At 35.5% G+C, this 18,093-nt stretch overlaps 1 protein-coding gene across 6 annotated transcripts in view; it reads left to right on the top strand.

Annotated features, from left to right (window-relative positions):
- The window catches only part of TC2N (tandem C2 domains, nuclear), a 60,029-nt gene that overhangs the window by 24,828 nt on the left and 17,108 nt on the right, over positions 1-18,093 (top strand). For all 6 annotated transcript variants that reach the window (XM_077123372.1, XM_077123367.1, XM_077123371.1 and 3 more), the window contains 5 exons: positions 171-246; positions 828-928; positions 1,358-1,474; positions 14,455-14,646; positions 17,445-17,559. In XM_077123372.1, coding sequence (XP_076979487.1) covers positions 171-246; positions 828-928; positions 1,358-1,474; positions 14,455-14,646; positions 17,445-17,559 — 601 coding nt within the window. The remainder of the gene's footprint in view (positions 1-170; positions 247-827; positions 929-1,357; positions 1,475-14,454; positions 14,647-17,444; positions 17,560-18,093) is intronic.

The raw sequence follows: 18,093 nt of genomic DNA, 5'->3' as shown, positions 1-18,093 counted from the left end.
ATGCACAAACAGAACTTTTTTACCCCTTTACTATCTAAAAATGGGAAATTCTGATTGGCAACACTGTCAAAGTGGTTAGCATGCAGTTTTATTTTAGGGTGGGTAATGGGGCATAAGAATCTTTAAAGTTTGTTAGGCTATCTCTGACTAAAGAAGGTTTTCATTTGTAGAGACATGATTCCTTGTCCAGTGTACCTAGTAGCTGTTCTTCAAGAAAGAATTCTCAGGGAAGTAACAGAAGTCTGGGTAAGAAATAAAGTATTTTATTTATTTACTCTTCTGGAAATTATCCACTAGTAATTTGAAAGAATATAAGATAAGGTGAAAAAAATCTCTAGATGGTTGTGTGTATGTTGGCAGTGTTATCCATATATGAATACTCACATCATATGATGTTCATTTTTCAATGTTCAGGCATCCATTTTTCAGTGTTCAGGCATGAATGTATCTTAAAAAAAGTCAAGTAGTTAAACATCTTTCTTTGTTTAAGGTATATTAGTGAAGGAAATTTATATAAAACACTTATATAAACTTTATAAATGTTTTCTAATAAATGTTATTTAGGAAGGCTTTTTTTGTTTTAACTTAAATCCCTCATACTGTCATTTAAGCCAATAGAATTGTTTTTTAAACTCTGTGCTTTTTACAGTATTTCTTCTCCCAGTGCTTCAGTAAAAACATTGAAGTATAATTCTGTCTTATTAAATGGTAACTTAAAAAACATCACATTTTTTCAGTTGTGCTCTTAAAATTGAATTGTATCAAAACTTAATTGGCTTAGAAGAATTGCATGGCATTTCAGACATCTTTGTCCTTTTATGATTCAGATACAATTACTCTATCAGGAGATGAAAGAGATTTGGGGAGATTGAATGTGAAGTTATTTTATAATTCTTCAGTAGAACAAATCTGGATCACAATTTTACAGGTAAATCAACATAGTTAATACCAACTTTTTTTTTTGACAAATTTGAATATTTAGACATTACAAGTATCTATTGCTCCTTCTTTTCTGGGGAATGGACTAATCATTTCTTTGGAATTTAGAGTTCTATAGTATTTTGCAGAAAATAGTATTTAATAAAGCATCTGAAGAAAATAAGTCTATAATTATGATAGAAATGTGTTTTTACCTGAAAAAAGAAATTGATAGTTTAGAATATTACATGTTAAATTTTTTTTTGTTGTTTGCATGGGCAGGCACCAGGAAATGCATGTTAAATTAATGTGGATAAAATGAGGTCTTAGTAGACTAAAATTTATCATTTTTATCTAATTTTATTAACTTAAGAAAGATATGAAAGATTTGTATTGTCAGAGTTCTTTCTAATATTTAAACTTTTAAAAATTTTTTTAGTGCAGAGATTTAAATTGGCCCTCTAGTAATGGAGATACTCCTACTATTTCTATAAAAGGAATATTAACTTTGCCAAAACCGGTGCATTTCAAGTCTTCAGCCAAAGAAATCTCCAATGTAAGTGACTGATAGTTGTTTGAATTTCTTTTTCTGTTTCTCTCATATTTGTTATTTTTATATATGTAAATAATTGGAATAAGAAAGTATTTTATTTTGGGGAAACTAAAAATTATGCACCTATGCTTTTTAAAAATGATTTTGAATTTCAGGAGTATTTGATGTTTCATTGTCCAGTTTAAGATACATTTAAAAAAGAAAATCTAAATCATTGAAATATATAGAAGATAAACAATGTCTAAGAAAACTGTTTACTTTTTATTTGAAAATAACTGTCTGTATTTTCAATCATCCTTGAGCCCCATCCCACTTTGACTTTCTGTAATGACAACATGATTGCAGTTAATTTCTTTAAAGTATTTCCACTTGTTATAACTGAAAGATTTATGATTCTGAGTTTGGTTTTGTAAATTCTGGCTTTCATATTAATTTAAATATGTGTTCATGTTTTTCTTCTGATATGGGTTTGAAAGGTTAGTGTTTTCCCATGCAAATAAAATGTATCCTCTACATGAACACATTGTTTAAAAATAAGGCAATTTAAATGACTAATAAATATGAAAAAAATTTACTCACTAGTAATCATAGAAATGCAAATTAAATTACATGTTCTTCCCTCTTTCTCTATCCCTTTCTCTCTTTTTTTCCCTTTCTTTCTTGCCTACTTTCCTTCCTTCTGGACTTCAGGTATTCTAGAACATACAACTTTCTGGAAATTAATTATATTTTAAATATTTATATTTCTTTACATACTAATTTCACTTGGAATCTGTCCCATAGAAATAATATGAAAAAATGTAAACAATATATGACCAAATTCTTTTCAGTGTTGTTCATAATTGAAAAGTTAGAAACAATCTAAATGTCTCATATAGGGGAATGGTTGAGAACAATTATATACACTCATGTGATAGAATATTTGGTAGTTATGAAAAATAACATTTAGGAAGTTTTTAAGAACATGGGAAATACTCTTAATAAGTGAAAAAAGCAGTAATTACATATATATACAGTCTGTGTGTATATATTAAAGATCTCACTTTATGAAAATATGCTTCATAGAAAGTCTAAAAAGAAAGAAATCTTAACTCTGACTATAATCCTGTCACTTAAAGATGAATGCTTTCTGGATTTTCTTAAATGACTTTCTTTTTCTTTTCTTTTTTTTTACGTTTTTTAAATTGTGAAATATAACATACATACAAAAACGCAATAAATTTCCAAGTGCATTTTAACATGTTATAGAACAGGTTTTTAAAGTTTGGTACGATTTATAGTTTTATGATTTTTTGTTTTTTCTTTTAGCTGCTCCAAGACATTGGAGACCAAAAGAAATATCAATATAATGACATATTGATATGTCATTCATATGATATGAATGACATTCAGCAGTCATATTTATTTCTTAAATCCTATCTTCTCTGTTATACTTCTCCTTCTCTTTTTTTTTTTCTATTTTGTGAAAAATAACATATATACAAAAAAACAATAAATTTCAAAATATGTCACAACAATTAAGTTGTAGAAGAGTTTTCAGAGTTTGGTATGTGTTACAATTCCACAATTTTAGGCTTTTGCTTCTAGCTGCTCTAATGTACTGAAGGCTAAAAGAAATATCAATATAATGATTCAGCACTTGTACTCACTTATCATACTCATTTCTCTGTGTAACACCACCATCACCTTTGATCTTTTTCCCATTCTTTCAGGTGTTTGGGCTATGTCCATTCTAGCTTTTTCATGTTGAAAGAGGCTGTTGATAATATGGGATGGGGGATGGAACTAGTTGATATTCTGTCTGGAAAGGCTGGCCCATTTGCATTTCAGGAATTATCTAGTCCAGGGACCCATCTGGAGATTGTAGATTTCTGGAACGTTATCCTGGTACATGGAACCTTTAGAATCTTATATAGTGCCCCCAATATTCTTTAGGATTGGCAAGAATAGTTTTGATTGGGGTTTGTGTCTAACTGAAGCTTGTGTTAAGAGTAACCTCCAGAGTAGCCTCTTCAACTCAATTTGAACTCTCTCAGCCACTGATACTTTATGTGTTACATTTCTTTTCCCTCTTTTAGTCAGGGTAGCATTGTTGATCTCTTGGTGCCAGGGCCAGGCTCACCCCTGGGAATCATCTCCCAAACCACCAAGGAGACTTTCATCCTTGGACATCATGCCCCACATGGTAGGGAGGGCAATGGTTTCGCTTATAGCGTTGGGCTTAGAGGGAGTGAGGTCACATCTGAGAAACAAAAGCAGTCCTCCAGAGGTGACTCTTGGGCATATCTATAGGTAGGCTAAGCTTCTCCATTACATATGTAAACTTCACAAGAGCAAGCCTCAAGATCAATGGCTTGGCTTATTGGTTTGGGTTTCCCTAATATTTGACACTATATCCAGGGTTTTCCTGGTGGTAAAGTTTAATAGTTCCATATTTTTCTCCCACCCCTCGCAGGTCTTTGCCAATACTTTTTGAGTATCTGTTTAATATACTCTGGGATGTATTCAGGCATTATGTTAAATTATACAGGATTAAAGGCTCTCATTCTTATTCTGGGATCCTTGTGTTTAAATTATTTAAATTTTCTAACCAGACAAATTGAGTTAGATTATGTGCTATAGAAAAATTAGGTTCTGGACAAAATAAACCTTTCTTCGGTTTGTCTCAAAGAGAGGTGAAGTTCTAAAATACAGACAATGTCTTCCTTAGCCCTGTATTCTGAATTACCTCAATCCTGACCTGGTCAGCTTCATTCTTATCTCTAAATACCAGGTTATACATATATATAAAAGCTTCTCAAAGTCCAGAAATAACAATTACCACTCCACACTAAGTGTGACTGCTATAAGAGTTTACAATCTAGGCCTCAGTTTTCTTGTAAGTATTTCCTAAATGAGGTCATATAATATTTGTTCTTTTATTTTTGGCTTATTTTGCCTCACGAAATGTCCCACAGGTTCATTCACATTGTTGCAGGCCTCATAACTGTTCCTTTTTGTAGCAGCACAATGTTCTATTATATGATCATACATATACACCATTGTTTGCCACTCTACTTCTGAGTCAGTGCATCTTGCAGCCACCTCCATCTTCTGGGTCTCATGTAAAACATCCAAAGTCAACAGTCCATCAGCATTCTCACTTTTAGGTAATTTCTTGGTTCCCAAGAGAAAGATAGTGAATAAACACATCCTCACAAATAGAAAATCCAAACCTCCCCCTAACTCTTGTCCCTCCTCACCATTATGTACCCCTGGTATTGCTGCAGTATTGTTGATGTTTTCCTGTTAAGCATAGCCCATAGCATGCAATAGCAATTTCCCCCATACCCTGAAATTATACTCTTTGTACAAGATTCGTACCTTTTCAGTAGTTCATGCAAGAACTTATCTATATTTGTAGTGTTAATCAGTGTGACAAATTTGAGGCACAAAAGCATTTGATTTTGAGGCGTTCCCATTTATCTATTTTTTTCTTTTGTTGCTTGTGCTTTGGGTGTAAAGTTTAGGAAGCTACCTCCTATTACTAGGTCTTGAAGATGTTTCCCTACATTTCCTTCTAGGAGCTTCATGGGTTCTGGATTTTATATTTAGGTGTTTGACCTAATTTGAGTTAAATTTTGTATGGGGTGTAAGGTAAGGGTCCTCTTTCATTCTTCGGGCTATTGATATCCAGTTCTCCTATGCCCATTTATTGAAAAGATTATTTTGTCCCAGTTCAGTGGATTTGGGGGCCTTGTCAAAGATCAGTTTACAATAGATTTGGTGGTCTATTTCTGTGCTCTCAATTCGACTCCATTGGTCAATACTTCTATCTTTGTACCACTATCATGCTGTTTTTACCACTGTGGCTTTAAAATTAGTTTTAAAATCACGGACTGTTAATCCTCCCACTTCGGTCTTCTTTTTTAGGATGCTTTTAGCTATTTAGGAACTTTTTCCCTCCAGATGAATTTGCTAACTAGTTTTTCCACATCTTGAAAGTAAGTTGTTGGACTGAATGAAGCTGAATGTGAGAATGATAGAGGGAGGAGGCCTGGGGGCACAAATGAAATTAAAAGGAATGATATACGATAAAGACCAAGATAGTATAATCTAGGAATGCCTAGAGTGTGTAATGATAGTGATTAATGTACAAATTTAAAAATGTTTTGCATGAGGGAGAACAAAGGAATGTCAATAATGCAGGGTGTTGAAAGTAGAGATTGTAATTAATATTTTAAAACTTTAACTTATGTGTGAGACTAAAGCAAAAAATCTTTATTTGGTACAAAATTTATATTTTGACTAGTGCATTTCCTAATATAACTTATGTGGACAACTTAATTGAACACTGTAATACTTGGAACCTTGAGTAGGGCATGAGATTTTGCAGGTTTGTCCAAAGTGATGCCCTCATAAATCCCAGAGTGATTTAAACAGTGAACAAAAAAGTATTTGCAAAGTCCCCTTGGGGGAATGGTGAGAAAGGGAGAAAATTGAACTTCCCTGAATGGAGAATTCTTGATATTCTCACAAGCAGTGAGGACAACCAAAGCAATAGACTGAGCCTCCAGCTTGGGGTTGTTCATATGAAACTTAACCCCACAAAGAATAGGCTAAGCCTACTGAAAATTAGACCCAAGAGTCACCCCGAAGAGAACCTCTTCTGTTGCTCAGATGTGGCCCCTCTCTCTCAACCAACATGACAAACAAACTCACTGCCCTCCCCCTCTCTATGTGGGACGTGATTCCCAGGGGTGTGGACCTTCCTGGCAATGTGGGACAGAAATCCTAGAATGAGCTGGGACTCAACATAAAGGAATTGAGAAAACCTTCTTGACCAAAAGGGGGAAGAGTGAAATGAAACAAAATAAAGTGTCAATGGCTGAGAAATTCCAAGCAGAGTCGAGAGGTTATCCTGGAGGTTATTCTTAAGCGTTAAATAGAAATCACCTGTTTACTTAAGGTGTAATGGAGAGGGTAGAGGAAACTGCCTGAAAATGTGGAGCTGTGCTCCAGTAGCCATGTTTCTTGAAGATGATTGTATAATGATACAGCTTTCGCAATAACTGCGTGGTTGTGAAAACCTTGTGTCTGATGCTCCTTTTGTCTATCTTATCGACAGACAAGTAGAACATATGGATTAAAAATAAATAAACAATAGGGGGAACAAATGTTAAAATAAATTTAGTAGATTGAAGTGCTAGTGATCAATGAGAGGGAGTATGGTATGTATGAGGGTTTTTCTGTTTTCTTTTTATTTCTTTTTCTGAATTGGTGCAAATATTCTGAGAAATGATCATGATGATGAATATACAACTATGTGATGATTTTGTGAGTTACTAATTATATAACAAGAATGAAATGATCATATGGTAAGAATGTCTGTGTTTGTATGTGGTTATGTTTCATAAAAAATGATTATGTGAAGAATATACAACTATGTCATGATATTGTGAGCCATTTATTGTATACCATGTATGAACTGTATATTTGTGAAGATTTGCCAATAAAAATATTTAAAAAAAAAAAGAGTGTAGGTTGTTGACATTTTGATTTGTATTGCGTTGAATCGTAGATCACTTTGAGTAGAATTGACATCTTAATTACATTTAACCTTCCTATCCATGAGCATGGAATGTCTTTCCACCTATTTAGATCTTCTTTGGTTTCTTTTAGCAATGTTATGTAGTTCTTTTTGTACAAGTCCTTTACATCCCTAGTTAAGTTCATTCCTAGATACTTGATTTGGTTAGTTGCTATTTTGAATGGAATTTTTTCCTGAATTGACTCCTCAGGTCATTGCTTGTGTATAGAAACATTACTGATTTTTGCACATTAATTTTATAACCTGCCACCTTGTTGAGTTTGTTTATTAGCTCAAGTAACTTTGTTGTAGATTTCTTAGGATTTCCCAAGTATAGTGTTATGTCATCTGCAAATAATGAAAGTTTTACTTCTTCCTTTCCAATTTGGATTCCTTTGTTTTTTTTTCCTGCCTGGTTCTTCTCTCTGGAACTTCTAGTACAATGATGAATAACAGTGGTGATACAGGGCAGGCATCCCTTGTCTTGTTCCCGATCTTAGGGGGGAGGCTTTCAGCCTCTCACCATTGAGTATAATCCTGACTATGGGTTTTTCATATATGCCTTTTATCATATTGAGGAAGTTACCTTTGTTTCCTACCTTTTTAAATGATTTTATCAGAAAAGGATGTTGAATTTTGTCAAATGCTATTTCAGCATCAATTGAGATGATCATAGGATTTTTCCTTTTTGATTTGTTAATGTGCTGTATTGCATTAACTAATTTTCTCGTGTTGAACTGTCTTGCATTCCTGATATAAACCCCACTTGGTCATGGTGTATAATTATTTTAATGTGCTGTTGTATTCGATTTGCTAGTATTTTGTTGAGAATTTCTGCATCTATGTTCCTTAGGGAGATTGGTCTGTAGTTTTCCTTTCTCATGACATCTTTACCTGGTTTTGGTATTAAAATGATCTTAGCTTCATAAAATGAGTTAGGTAGTGTTAATTTTCCCTCAATTTTTAAAAAAGGTTTAGAACAGGATTGTTGTTAGTTATTTTTGGAATGTTTCATAAAATTCCTTTTGAAGGAATTTTCTTTGTTGGAAAGTTTTTGATGACTACTGGATTCTCTTTACTTGTGATTGGTTTGTTGAGATCTTCTATTTCTTCCTGAGTCAATGTAGCTTGTTTGTGTGTTTCCAGAAATTTGTCCATTTCATCTAAGTTGTCTAATTTGTTGGTGTATAGTTATTCATAGTATCCTCTTATGATTTCTTGTATTTCTTCAGGGTCCATGGTAATGTCCTCCTCTCATTTCTGATTTTGTTTATTTGCGTCCTCTCTTTTTCTGTCAGCCTTGCTGGTGTCTCATCAATTTTATTGATTTTCTCAAAGAACCAACTTTGGTATTATTGATTCTTTCTGTTGTTCTTTTGTTCTCCCATTCATTTAACTCTGCTTTAATCCTTGTTATTTCTCTTCTTCTGTTTGCTTTGGGGTAATTTTGCTTTTCTTTCTAAAGTTCCTCCAGGTGACCAGTTTCTCCTTGATTTTTACTCTTTTTTGTTTTTTAATATAGGCATTTAAGGCAATAAATTTCCCTTTCAGCATAGCCTTTGCCACATCCCATAAGTTCTAATATGTTGTATTCTCATTTTCATTTGTCTCTAGATAGCTACTGATTTCTCTAGCAATTTCTTCTTTGACCCACTGGTTGTTTAAGAGTGTGTTATTCAGTCTCCATATATTTGTGAAAGTTCTTGTTCTTTGGTGGTTATTGATTTCCAGCTTCGTTCCATTGTGATCAGAGAAAGTGCTTTGAATAATTTCAATGTTTTAAAATTTATAAAGACCAGTTTTGTGCCCCAGCATATGATTACTCGTTGAGAATGTTCTGTGTATATCCTGGTGTTTTGGGATGTAACGACCTATATATGTCTGTTAGGTCTAATTCATTATGACATTGTTTAAGTTCTCTGTTTCCTTCTTGATCCTCTCTCTGGATGTTCTACATATAGAGGAGAGTGATGTATTGAGGTCTCTTACTATTATTGTTGAAATTTCTATCACCCCCTTCAGCTTTACAATGTCTTTCTCATGTACTTTGGAGCTCCCTGATTGGAAACATAGACATTATGATTATTATATCTTCTTGATGAATTATCTCTTTTATTAATATACAGTGTCACTCTTTGTCTTTTATGATGTCTTTTTTATTTAAAGTCTGTTTTGTCTGATGTTAATATAACTGTTTCAGCATTCTTTTGGTTACAGCTCACATGGAACATTTTTTCCATCCTTTCATTCTCAATCTATTTGTAACTTTGTGTCTAAAATGAGTCTCTCATAAACAGCATATAACTAGATTATATTCTTAATCCATTCTGCCAATCTGTATCTTTTCATTGGTAAGTTTAGTCCATTGACATTCAAAGTTACTACTGTGAAGGTGTTTCTTGAACCCACCATCTTATCCTTTGGATTTTGTCAGATCTATATATTCTTTTCCCCTTTCTCTTTTTATCCTTCAAGTTACCCTTACTGGTACTCTTCAATTCAGTGCCCTCTTCCAGACCTCCCTCTCCATTCCTCTTTTTTTTTTTTTTTCCACCAGCAGAACTCTCTTTAGTATTTCTTGTAGAGCTGGTCTCTTGTTGACATATTCTCTCAGCCTTTGCGTGTCTGCAAAAGTTTTAATCTCTCCCTCCTGTTTCATGAAGCTCTCTGGGAGAAGTTTCCTTCTTCATCTCCAAAGGTCGCTGACTGGTGGACTCTGCTTCTCGTGACTGTGTCATTCTTGACTCTCTCAGAATCTCTCTCTTTCTCCAAAATGCTTTCTCTTTTATAGGATTCCAGTAAACTAATCAAGACCCACCGAAATGGGTGGAGACACGTCTCCACCTAATCCAGTTTAACAAAAAACACTCTTGATTGAATTACTTCTCCAGGGAGATTATCTAATTAAAGTTTCAAACATACAGTATTGAATAGGTATTAGAAGAAATGGCTGCCTTTGCAAAATGGGATTGAGAGTAAAACATGGCTTTTCTAGGGTACATACATCCTTTCAAACCAGCGCATTGGCCTTCTCTGATTTATGTATTTATGTCTTTTATAGAGGTTGGGAAGTTTTCCCACATTGTATCCTCTACTAATCTTCCTAGTCCTTTACTCTTCTCTTCTCCTTCTTGGACACCAATGATTTTTATATTTGTGCGCTTTCTTTTGTCCATCATTTCCCTAAGATCCAATACAAAATTTTCCCTCTTTTTTGTCATTTGCTTTTTTATGTGTTCAAAATCAGTTGTCCTGTCCTCTAGTTGCTTATTCATTCTTCTGCCTCTTCTTATCTGCTATTTTGTGGCTCTAGTATATTTTTTATTTAGTCTACAGCATCTTTAATCTCTATGATATCTGCTGTTTTTCTGTTTATTCTTTCATATTTCTCTTTATGCTCTTCTGGTGTCTTTATGATCTCCTTTATGTCATTAGCCATCCCACTGATTTTATTTAGTAGATTTATATGAACATTTTTGAATAGTTGTTATAAAGTCTGCATCTCCAGTGTTTTAATTTGGTCACTAGACTGTGCTGTATCTGTATGCATCTTCATATGGTTAGTGATTTCTCTTGTCTTCATGGAATGTAAATCTCTTGATAAGCTTATTTTGGAAGTTGATTTCCTTCAGTAGTCTAAATCTTTGCATTTTCAGATGGTTGTGGAGCAGAATATGGGACACGGGGAGGGGCACAACAGTGCAGTGGCGGATTGCAGTGCACGTGTATGAACAGGTCGAAAACACTGTGTTTGTACCTGTGAGTGTGGGGTGCAGGTCATGGCGTTATAGAGGTGCAGTGTGGGAGCCATGTGACGAGGTGCAGCTCAGGCAGGCCTTGCCATGGAGTGCAGGAGCAAGTTGCAACATTGGGGACACAGAGGTAGTGCCTGGTGGGAGGTGAATGGGGGAGCTAAGCAGATATGCTGAAGATAGTATGTGGGCAGGTTGTGGGTGTGTGGGTTGTGGGTGTCAGGATGTGGGATATGGGGCACAGAAGTTGTAACACAAGGAGGCCAGGGTACAGATTGCTGCAGGGGGAGGTGTCCAGGTATTCCAGGATGTGGATGCACTAGTGTGTAGGGGCATGGCACAGGTTGCGGAGGTTGTGGGACGTGTGTCAGGAAAGGGTGATTTTGGGTGGGCGGGGCCCTAGCATAGGTGTGCAGGTGTGTGGAGAGATGGAGTAGGGGTGCACACTTGTGCACAGTGGAGGGTATGTGGCACAGATGCATGTGAGAGCACCTCCCAGTTACGGGAAAAGGGAACTTGGGCCATGGGGTGGGGCAAGGGTGTTGCACATGTGCGGGAAAGGGGGTTTGGGGTGCAGGGTCAAGAGGTCAGTGCAGGTCAGTGGGGAGGATGTGGCTATGCCAGCGTGTGGGTCTGTGGAGCAGGGCCCTGGTGTGCGCAGGTCTGGGGTGGTGGGGCCCTTGTGTGTGCTTGCACAGAGCTCAGGGCCAGCAGCCAGGGTTGCACCTGTGTGGGCTGGGGGCAGTTGTGGCCTGGATGTGGTGGTCAACCCTTGGCCAGAGCTGAGTGGGGTGGTGTTCTAGTTTGCTAGCTGCCGGAATGCAATATACCAGAAACAGAATGATTTTTAAAAAGGGGAATTTAATAAATTGCTAGTTTACAGTTCTAAGGCCAAGAAAATGTCCCAGTTAAAACAAGTCTATAAAAATGTTCAACCAGAGGCATCCAGAGAAAGATACCTTAATTCAAGAAGTGCGATGAAACTCAGGATTTCTCTCTCAAGTGGAAGGGCACATGATGAACACAGTCAGAGTTTCTCTCTCATCTGGAAAGGCACATGGTGAACACGGCATCATCTCCTAGCTTCTTTTCCTGGCTTCCTGTTTCATGAAGCTCCTCGGGAGGTATTTTCCTTCTTCATCTCCAAAGGTCGCTGGCTGGTGGACCCTTCCCGTGGCTATCATTCTGCTCTGCTCTCTCTGAATCTCTTTTTCTCAAAAATGTTTCCTCTTTTATAGGACTTCAGAAACTAATCAAGACCTACCCAAATGAGGGGAGGCATGTTGTCACCTAATCCATTTTAACAGCCACTCTTGCTTGGGTTACATCTCCAGGGAGATTATCTAATTACAGATTCAAACATATAGTATTGAATAGGAATTATTCTGCCTTTACAAAATGGGATTTTGATTAAAACATGGCTTTTCTAGGGTATGTAGATCCTTTCAAACCAGCACAGGTGGCATGAGTGGGTGTGGTGTGAGTGGGCAAGTACATGTGCATGCATCTGGGGGAGCAGATACTGATGTGCATGTGCTCAGAGCTGGTGGGGCATGTTGGGGCTTTGTTGAGTAACTATATGGGCTGGTTGCGGATGTGGCCTGGGTGTGAAGGTGAGCACCTGCGTAGGTGACTGCCTACAGGGGGCAGGGATAGGGAGGTGGGGGATGAGGAACTGGAAGAGGGAACACAGGTCTGGGGAGGGGCAAGGTCAGCCTGTACCCTTGTGTAGGAGAGGTGGATTTGGCTGGGATAGGCTTGTGTGCATGCACAGGGTAGGGATGTGGGACAGGGATGTGTGGGAAGGGGAGTTGGGGGCTGGAGTGGTTGGAGCTCAGTGGGGGGCAGGTGATGGGATTCAGGTGTGTGGGGTGTGGGGGGAATTTTGGGTCGGAATGTGAGGGCAGTGTGCATGAGGATAGCACATTCAAGGAATTCAGCTTAGCTTACTTCCTTGTCCCTATCTCTCTGTCCATGCACTCCTGAGGGGTCCGAGCCTCTGTTTGGAAAGCGGTGTGTTAGGCTGTTTGCACTAGCTGGATGGTCTCTGGTTCTCTGCGTCTCATTTATTCTGCTTTTTCAACCAGGGCCTACCTATGTGGTGTAGAAGACCCTCCCAGGATACTTACACCCTGAAATTGCTCTCCTGGTCATTTTTCTCCTTAAATCGCTCTCCTGTTCCTTGGATCAGGGGTGAACTCGACCTATCCTACTCTGCCATCTTCCCAGAACTTCAGCTGTTTGATTTTCTAATAAAACTGGGAAAAATGTTCTCATATTTAAACTTTGTATGTAATCTTGTATTTTTAAAGTTTATGATTACATATCAAGTCATTTGCTTTTTCTTTGGGAGACCCCTATTGTGGCAAAATAGTTTGAAAATGTAAAGTAAACCAGCACTTGTGCTTCATTGTAAGTTCACTGCACCAGAGTTTAAAACTTCGACATTGTATATATATTATTGGTCCAACCTGATGACTTCAGACTCTGGAAGAAGAAGATAGCTCATGTGGTTGGGAGGGTCTGAAGCCAAATATTGACTTTAAAGACTACAGTGATTTCAATTAAAGTGGCAATTTGGACCCAGTATGAAAATTATTGATGTTAATGGTTTACATATCTTTGCTAATAAGATAATTTTCAAAAGAATGTAGTAAGGATGGAAAGAAGCAAGGGCATCGCAAAAAAAAAAGTCACAAAGGTGATATCTGATGGTAGGCCAAGGTTTTCTTGAAAGATATTAAAATAACAAAAAGAACCATTTGAAAATTTCTGAATATGGGAAACACTGTCTTGCTGTCTGAAGTTGATGCTTCTGAGGAAAGGTAGAATTTCAAACTCATATTTTCTTTTTGTCTTCTCTATCAAAGATACTGATTTTCAGATTGGAAAGGGCTGAACAAATATGTCCAAAAGAGAAACTGAAACTCAAGATAGATGAGAGGAACATTAAATAAAGAATAGCCTTTTTTTTTTTTTTTTTTTTTTTTAAGAAAGAGGGAGGAAGGGAAGGAAAGACAGAGAGAAGGAAGGAAGGAAGAAAGGGAAACATCTTTAAACATTTTCTTGTTTTATTGTATTTTGTTTGTTTTGTTTGTTTTTTACATGGGCTGGGGCCGGGAATCGAACCGAGGTCCTCCGGCATGGCAGGCAAGCACTTTGCCCGCTGAGCCACCGCGGCCCGCCCAAGAATAGCCTTTTTTAAAGAAATGGTTCTATTCTCTCACTGTGAAAAAGTTAAGAGTTTTGGACACTGAGGAAACTTGCATATGAGATAATTGAAGCACTCTTATTTACTATTGAAAAATTGTGGTGAATGGGTAAGATACCAAAACCAAAGATGGGAAAACAATCTAATTTTCAAAAAGGAAAAGAAAAAGATGTAAAAAGCTATATTCTGGTGATTTTGGTATTGCTCTTGCCTTGAATTCCTGACTAAAAATTTAAAAGGTGATTCATGAAATTAAGAAAGGCAGTATCCAGAATAGATTCTGGAAAAACAAGTCGTGGTCACTCTCCTTTTCATTTACATTGAAAATAACTTTTTGTTGTAACAAAAATTGAATCTGCACTTTCTAGATTGTAAAATAATATTTTATTTTGTATTACTGTATCGGCTTAACCCTTTCATTTATATATTTTATGTTGTTTTTTTTTTTTAGACTATTGAATTTGTGGAAACTTTTGTATTTGCTATTAAACTCCAAAGTCTTCAAACTGTAAGACTCATATTTAAGATTAAAATCCAGACTCCCAGGAAGAAAACCATTGGAGAATGCTCATTATCCCTCAGAAATCTTAGTACGCAGGAAATGGATTATTCTTTGGATATAACACCACCCTCAAAAATTTCTGTAAGTGATTATAGTTTGCAATGTAAAAGCATTTCAAACTTTTTGAATTAGGAAATGGAGGAAGAGCTATTCTACACTCATATACATTTAGGGGTTATACTTTTTTTGGGTTGTTGGAGGATACCTTGTATGCTATAAAATGTTAGAGGATCAGGAACGCTCTTAGGAAGTAGTAGTAGTAGTAGTAGTAGTAGTAACAATAATAATAGTCATTTAAAAAATAAGTGATTAAAAGTACCTTCTAGTACATTCCCTTATTACTGTTTCACCATTTTCAGGGGAAAATAACTCTGACGTATGAATAAATTACTAATTAAATAGCTTGTCTTTATTTTTCCAGAGCAATGAAAATGTTGAATAACTTTTGAAGTATTGTTTAGTAGCTGATAATTTAGAAAAAGCAAAAAAGAATCATAAACATCAAACTCAGTTAGGATTGCTCTGAAACAGATTAAGAAGTTGTTTTAATCATGAATAAGATATATATATATATATATAACCCTTGATTGAGTAGAGTAGGAGTTCTTTTTTTTTTTCTTTTGCATGGGCAGGCACCAGGAGTAGAACCCGGCTCTCCAGCATGGCAGGTGAGAAATCTGCCTGCTGAGCCACCATGGCCCACCCAGAGTAGAAATTCTTATAGATGATATTTTTCTGTGTAAAAAGCTCTAGTGCTGATTGGACTAGCCAGGTGAACATTGTCTTTAAATTATTTAGAAATTCCTAAAAATTTAACTGTATAGTCTCTATGCCATGAAAATAGTTATAGAAATCAGTCATAAGCTTATATAATACGTGATTTAAAATGTATATGGGATTTATATTCTACCTAATTCCAAAAAATGTTAAGGTGAATTTAAGTGGTTCTCAGCCCTTGTTACTCCTTGGAATCACTTTGGGAGCTTTAAAAAATGCCCACATATAAACAAATCAAGTCAGAATCTCTTGGGCTGGTAAAGAGGCATTTCCCTTATTATGCATAACATTTTACTTTCTAGAGTTCCAGGAAGGCTAATAAAGTTTTTTTTCTTTTTTTTACTTTAAAAATAATACATTATTCAGGAGCAGAGTTCCTCTTACATCTTCCATAGTTTTACGCTCATTAGATGCTCTTGTTAATTGATTGAAATGTTAATTTTTTGGTTATTATGAAATTGAAAACCGCTTTGAATAGTTATTTATCATCTGAGTTAATACCCTTGTACATAATTTGAATTTTTGTGGGATAAGCTAGGCAGGTAGGAGATAATAAACCCAACGCTAATTGCTGCTCTGTTTATGAGAGTAAATTCTACAACTGTGTAACATTAAGAGAAGTTTTGCTACATTTAGGTTGTTTTCATAAATGTTATTTCATCGTGGATATAAAACCATAATGAAAAATTTTTGGCAACTGTTTCCTTTGTGTTTTATAAAATAAGTGACTGCATGACAGCTCTTAAAAGGCCAATGACATCAGTAGTTTTTCTTTAATCAGCAAAGGTTTGTCTTGTAAATGGCTACTAAAGTAGTTCATGTGAGAAAAGTCATTAATTTTCAATCTGATTAAAATTAAAGAAGTAGATTTATTTGTTAGAATTCAGCATTTGTTTTTGACATAGGCAAATTATATCATAATTTTAGGCTTTTTTCAAGAGAGAATCTAACCTCCACAGTAAAGTTGTATACTGTTTTAAATTTAAGTGATTTACTTTTCACTGTACATCTCTTTATTTCTTATGGCATGACCAATTTTAAAACACAGGAACATGTTTTAAGAAAATGTCCAAGCTTCAGTCAGTGCCATGTTCATAGAAATATTTCTTTTTATAATGAGCCGAACATTGTCAGTTATTAGAGAATAATGGGTGAGCATCAAATAGAAACCTTCATAAATCATTCAGGTGTTTTGTAATTTTATTGGAATAGTACTAGCAATGGCTTTTGCAAATACTTGTGCTGAGTCTTAGTGAGATCTGTCAACATTATGTGCTGACTTTATTTCCATTATTATTCTTTTCAACAAGTGAACAATATATTATGTTTGAATAACTTTATATATCTCTCTTTTATTTTTCCCTGCAAGAATCTTGGAATACACATAGTAGGTTGGTTTGTGTTGCATTTTACAGATAAATTATCAACTTCCTTCTGCTTTTGTAAGCAGTACTGCAAGTATGTTTTAATTTTTTTCCCATCTCTAAGTTTCCTTCATTTTACAATTTGCCTCAGCTTTACTTTGACCTTTTCCTTTTTATTTACCACTTCATCACTTTCACTAGCTTCCTTCCTGACAACTTTCTTCTTCCGTGTCTTGCTTCCACTGAGCATAGTAATTTAGCTCTTAACCCACAAAACTGTTCATTCTAGTAATCTTTTGTCTTCTGATTTTGTAGCACCCACTCTGATTTCTGTAATTAGAAAAAATTGAGGATTCTCATACATAGCATTTTTAATATATTTCATATGTCTTGAAAATAATTCAAATGATTATACTTAAGTCTTTTGAAAGTATACTCCTTACATGTTCATTTCAGTGACATTTTCTTCAATAATACTGCTTAGGTATTTAATTTGTTTTTAATTTGATTTTCTTTTGGTCTCACTGATTTTGAAAGTTCAGTGAATAGCTGTAACTTGAATTTATAGAATCCAAGAAGGTGAGTATTTTGTATTACAGAATCCTCTTAACCTTTTCTTATAACTGTGGCTTTGAGTAGTGCTTTCACAATTTCTAACCTTAGCGTTATATCTTTGAATTTTTGAAATTCCCCTCAAATTTATTCTTAATTACCAAGTGACATTTTATTGATATGCAGGTTTGCCATGCAGAGCTTGAATTGGGGACTTGTTTTCAAGCAGTAAATAGCAGGATTCAGTTACAAATTCTTGAGGCACAATACCTTCCAAGCTCATCAACACCTCTGACTTTAAGTAAGTATATTAGTCGTTCAAAATGGAATCTTCAAAAAGTACTAGTAAAAGATATTTTTTTTCAACATTTCCTACAAAGGATATTAAAATTTTAGTCACTTTTATTGTTAAGATTGTCATTTAAATTACTTTATGTAATTTCAGGTTTTAACCATTGTGCCTGCCCTAATCCAGCTAGTTCTTTGATTCTTAACCAATTATGACCTCTCTGCATGTGGGTACTATTCCTTAGTTAGCTCATCATTTAATATGGGTTGAGTGTACAGAGGACTCTCAGATTGTGTTCACCAGCCTTGATCATTTATTCTCTAAGTCTATGTCCTAAGTTGTATACTCTGCGAACTAGAAACTTAATTTAAAAAAAAATTTCAAAAGCTAACCTTAAACCACTTTTCCTTCCCTGTACCTTGGAGAGAGGTATTCTTGAATTCCTATTAACCTTGCTCCATGGTCCCATTATATTCCTTGTCTCCCCTTTATAATTCACAGCCTCTGAATTGTATAAGAGGCTGCCTTTAATTCCTCTCCTGCCTT

Source organism: Tamandua tetradactyla, chromosome 12 (assembly GCF_023851605.1).
Source record: "Tamandua tetradactyla isolate mTamTet1 chromosome 12, mTamTet1.pri, whole genome shotgun sequence".
Lineage (NCBI taxonomy): Eukaryota > Metazoa > Chordata > Mammalia > Pilosa > Myrmecophagidae > Tamandua > Tamandua tetradactyla.
Note: the sequence above shows the minus strand (reverse complement) of the source record. Positions and strands in the feature narration are given on the sequence as shown.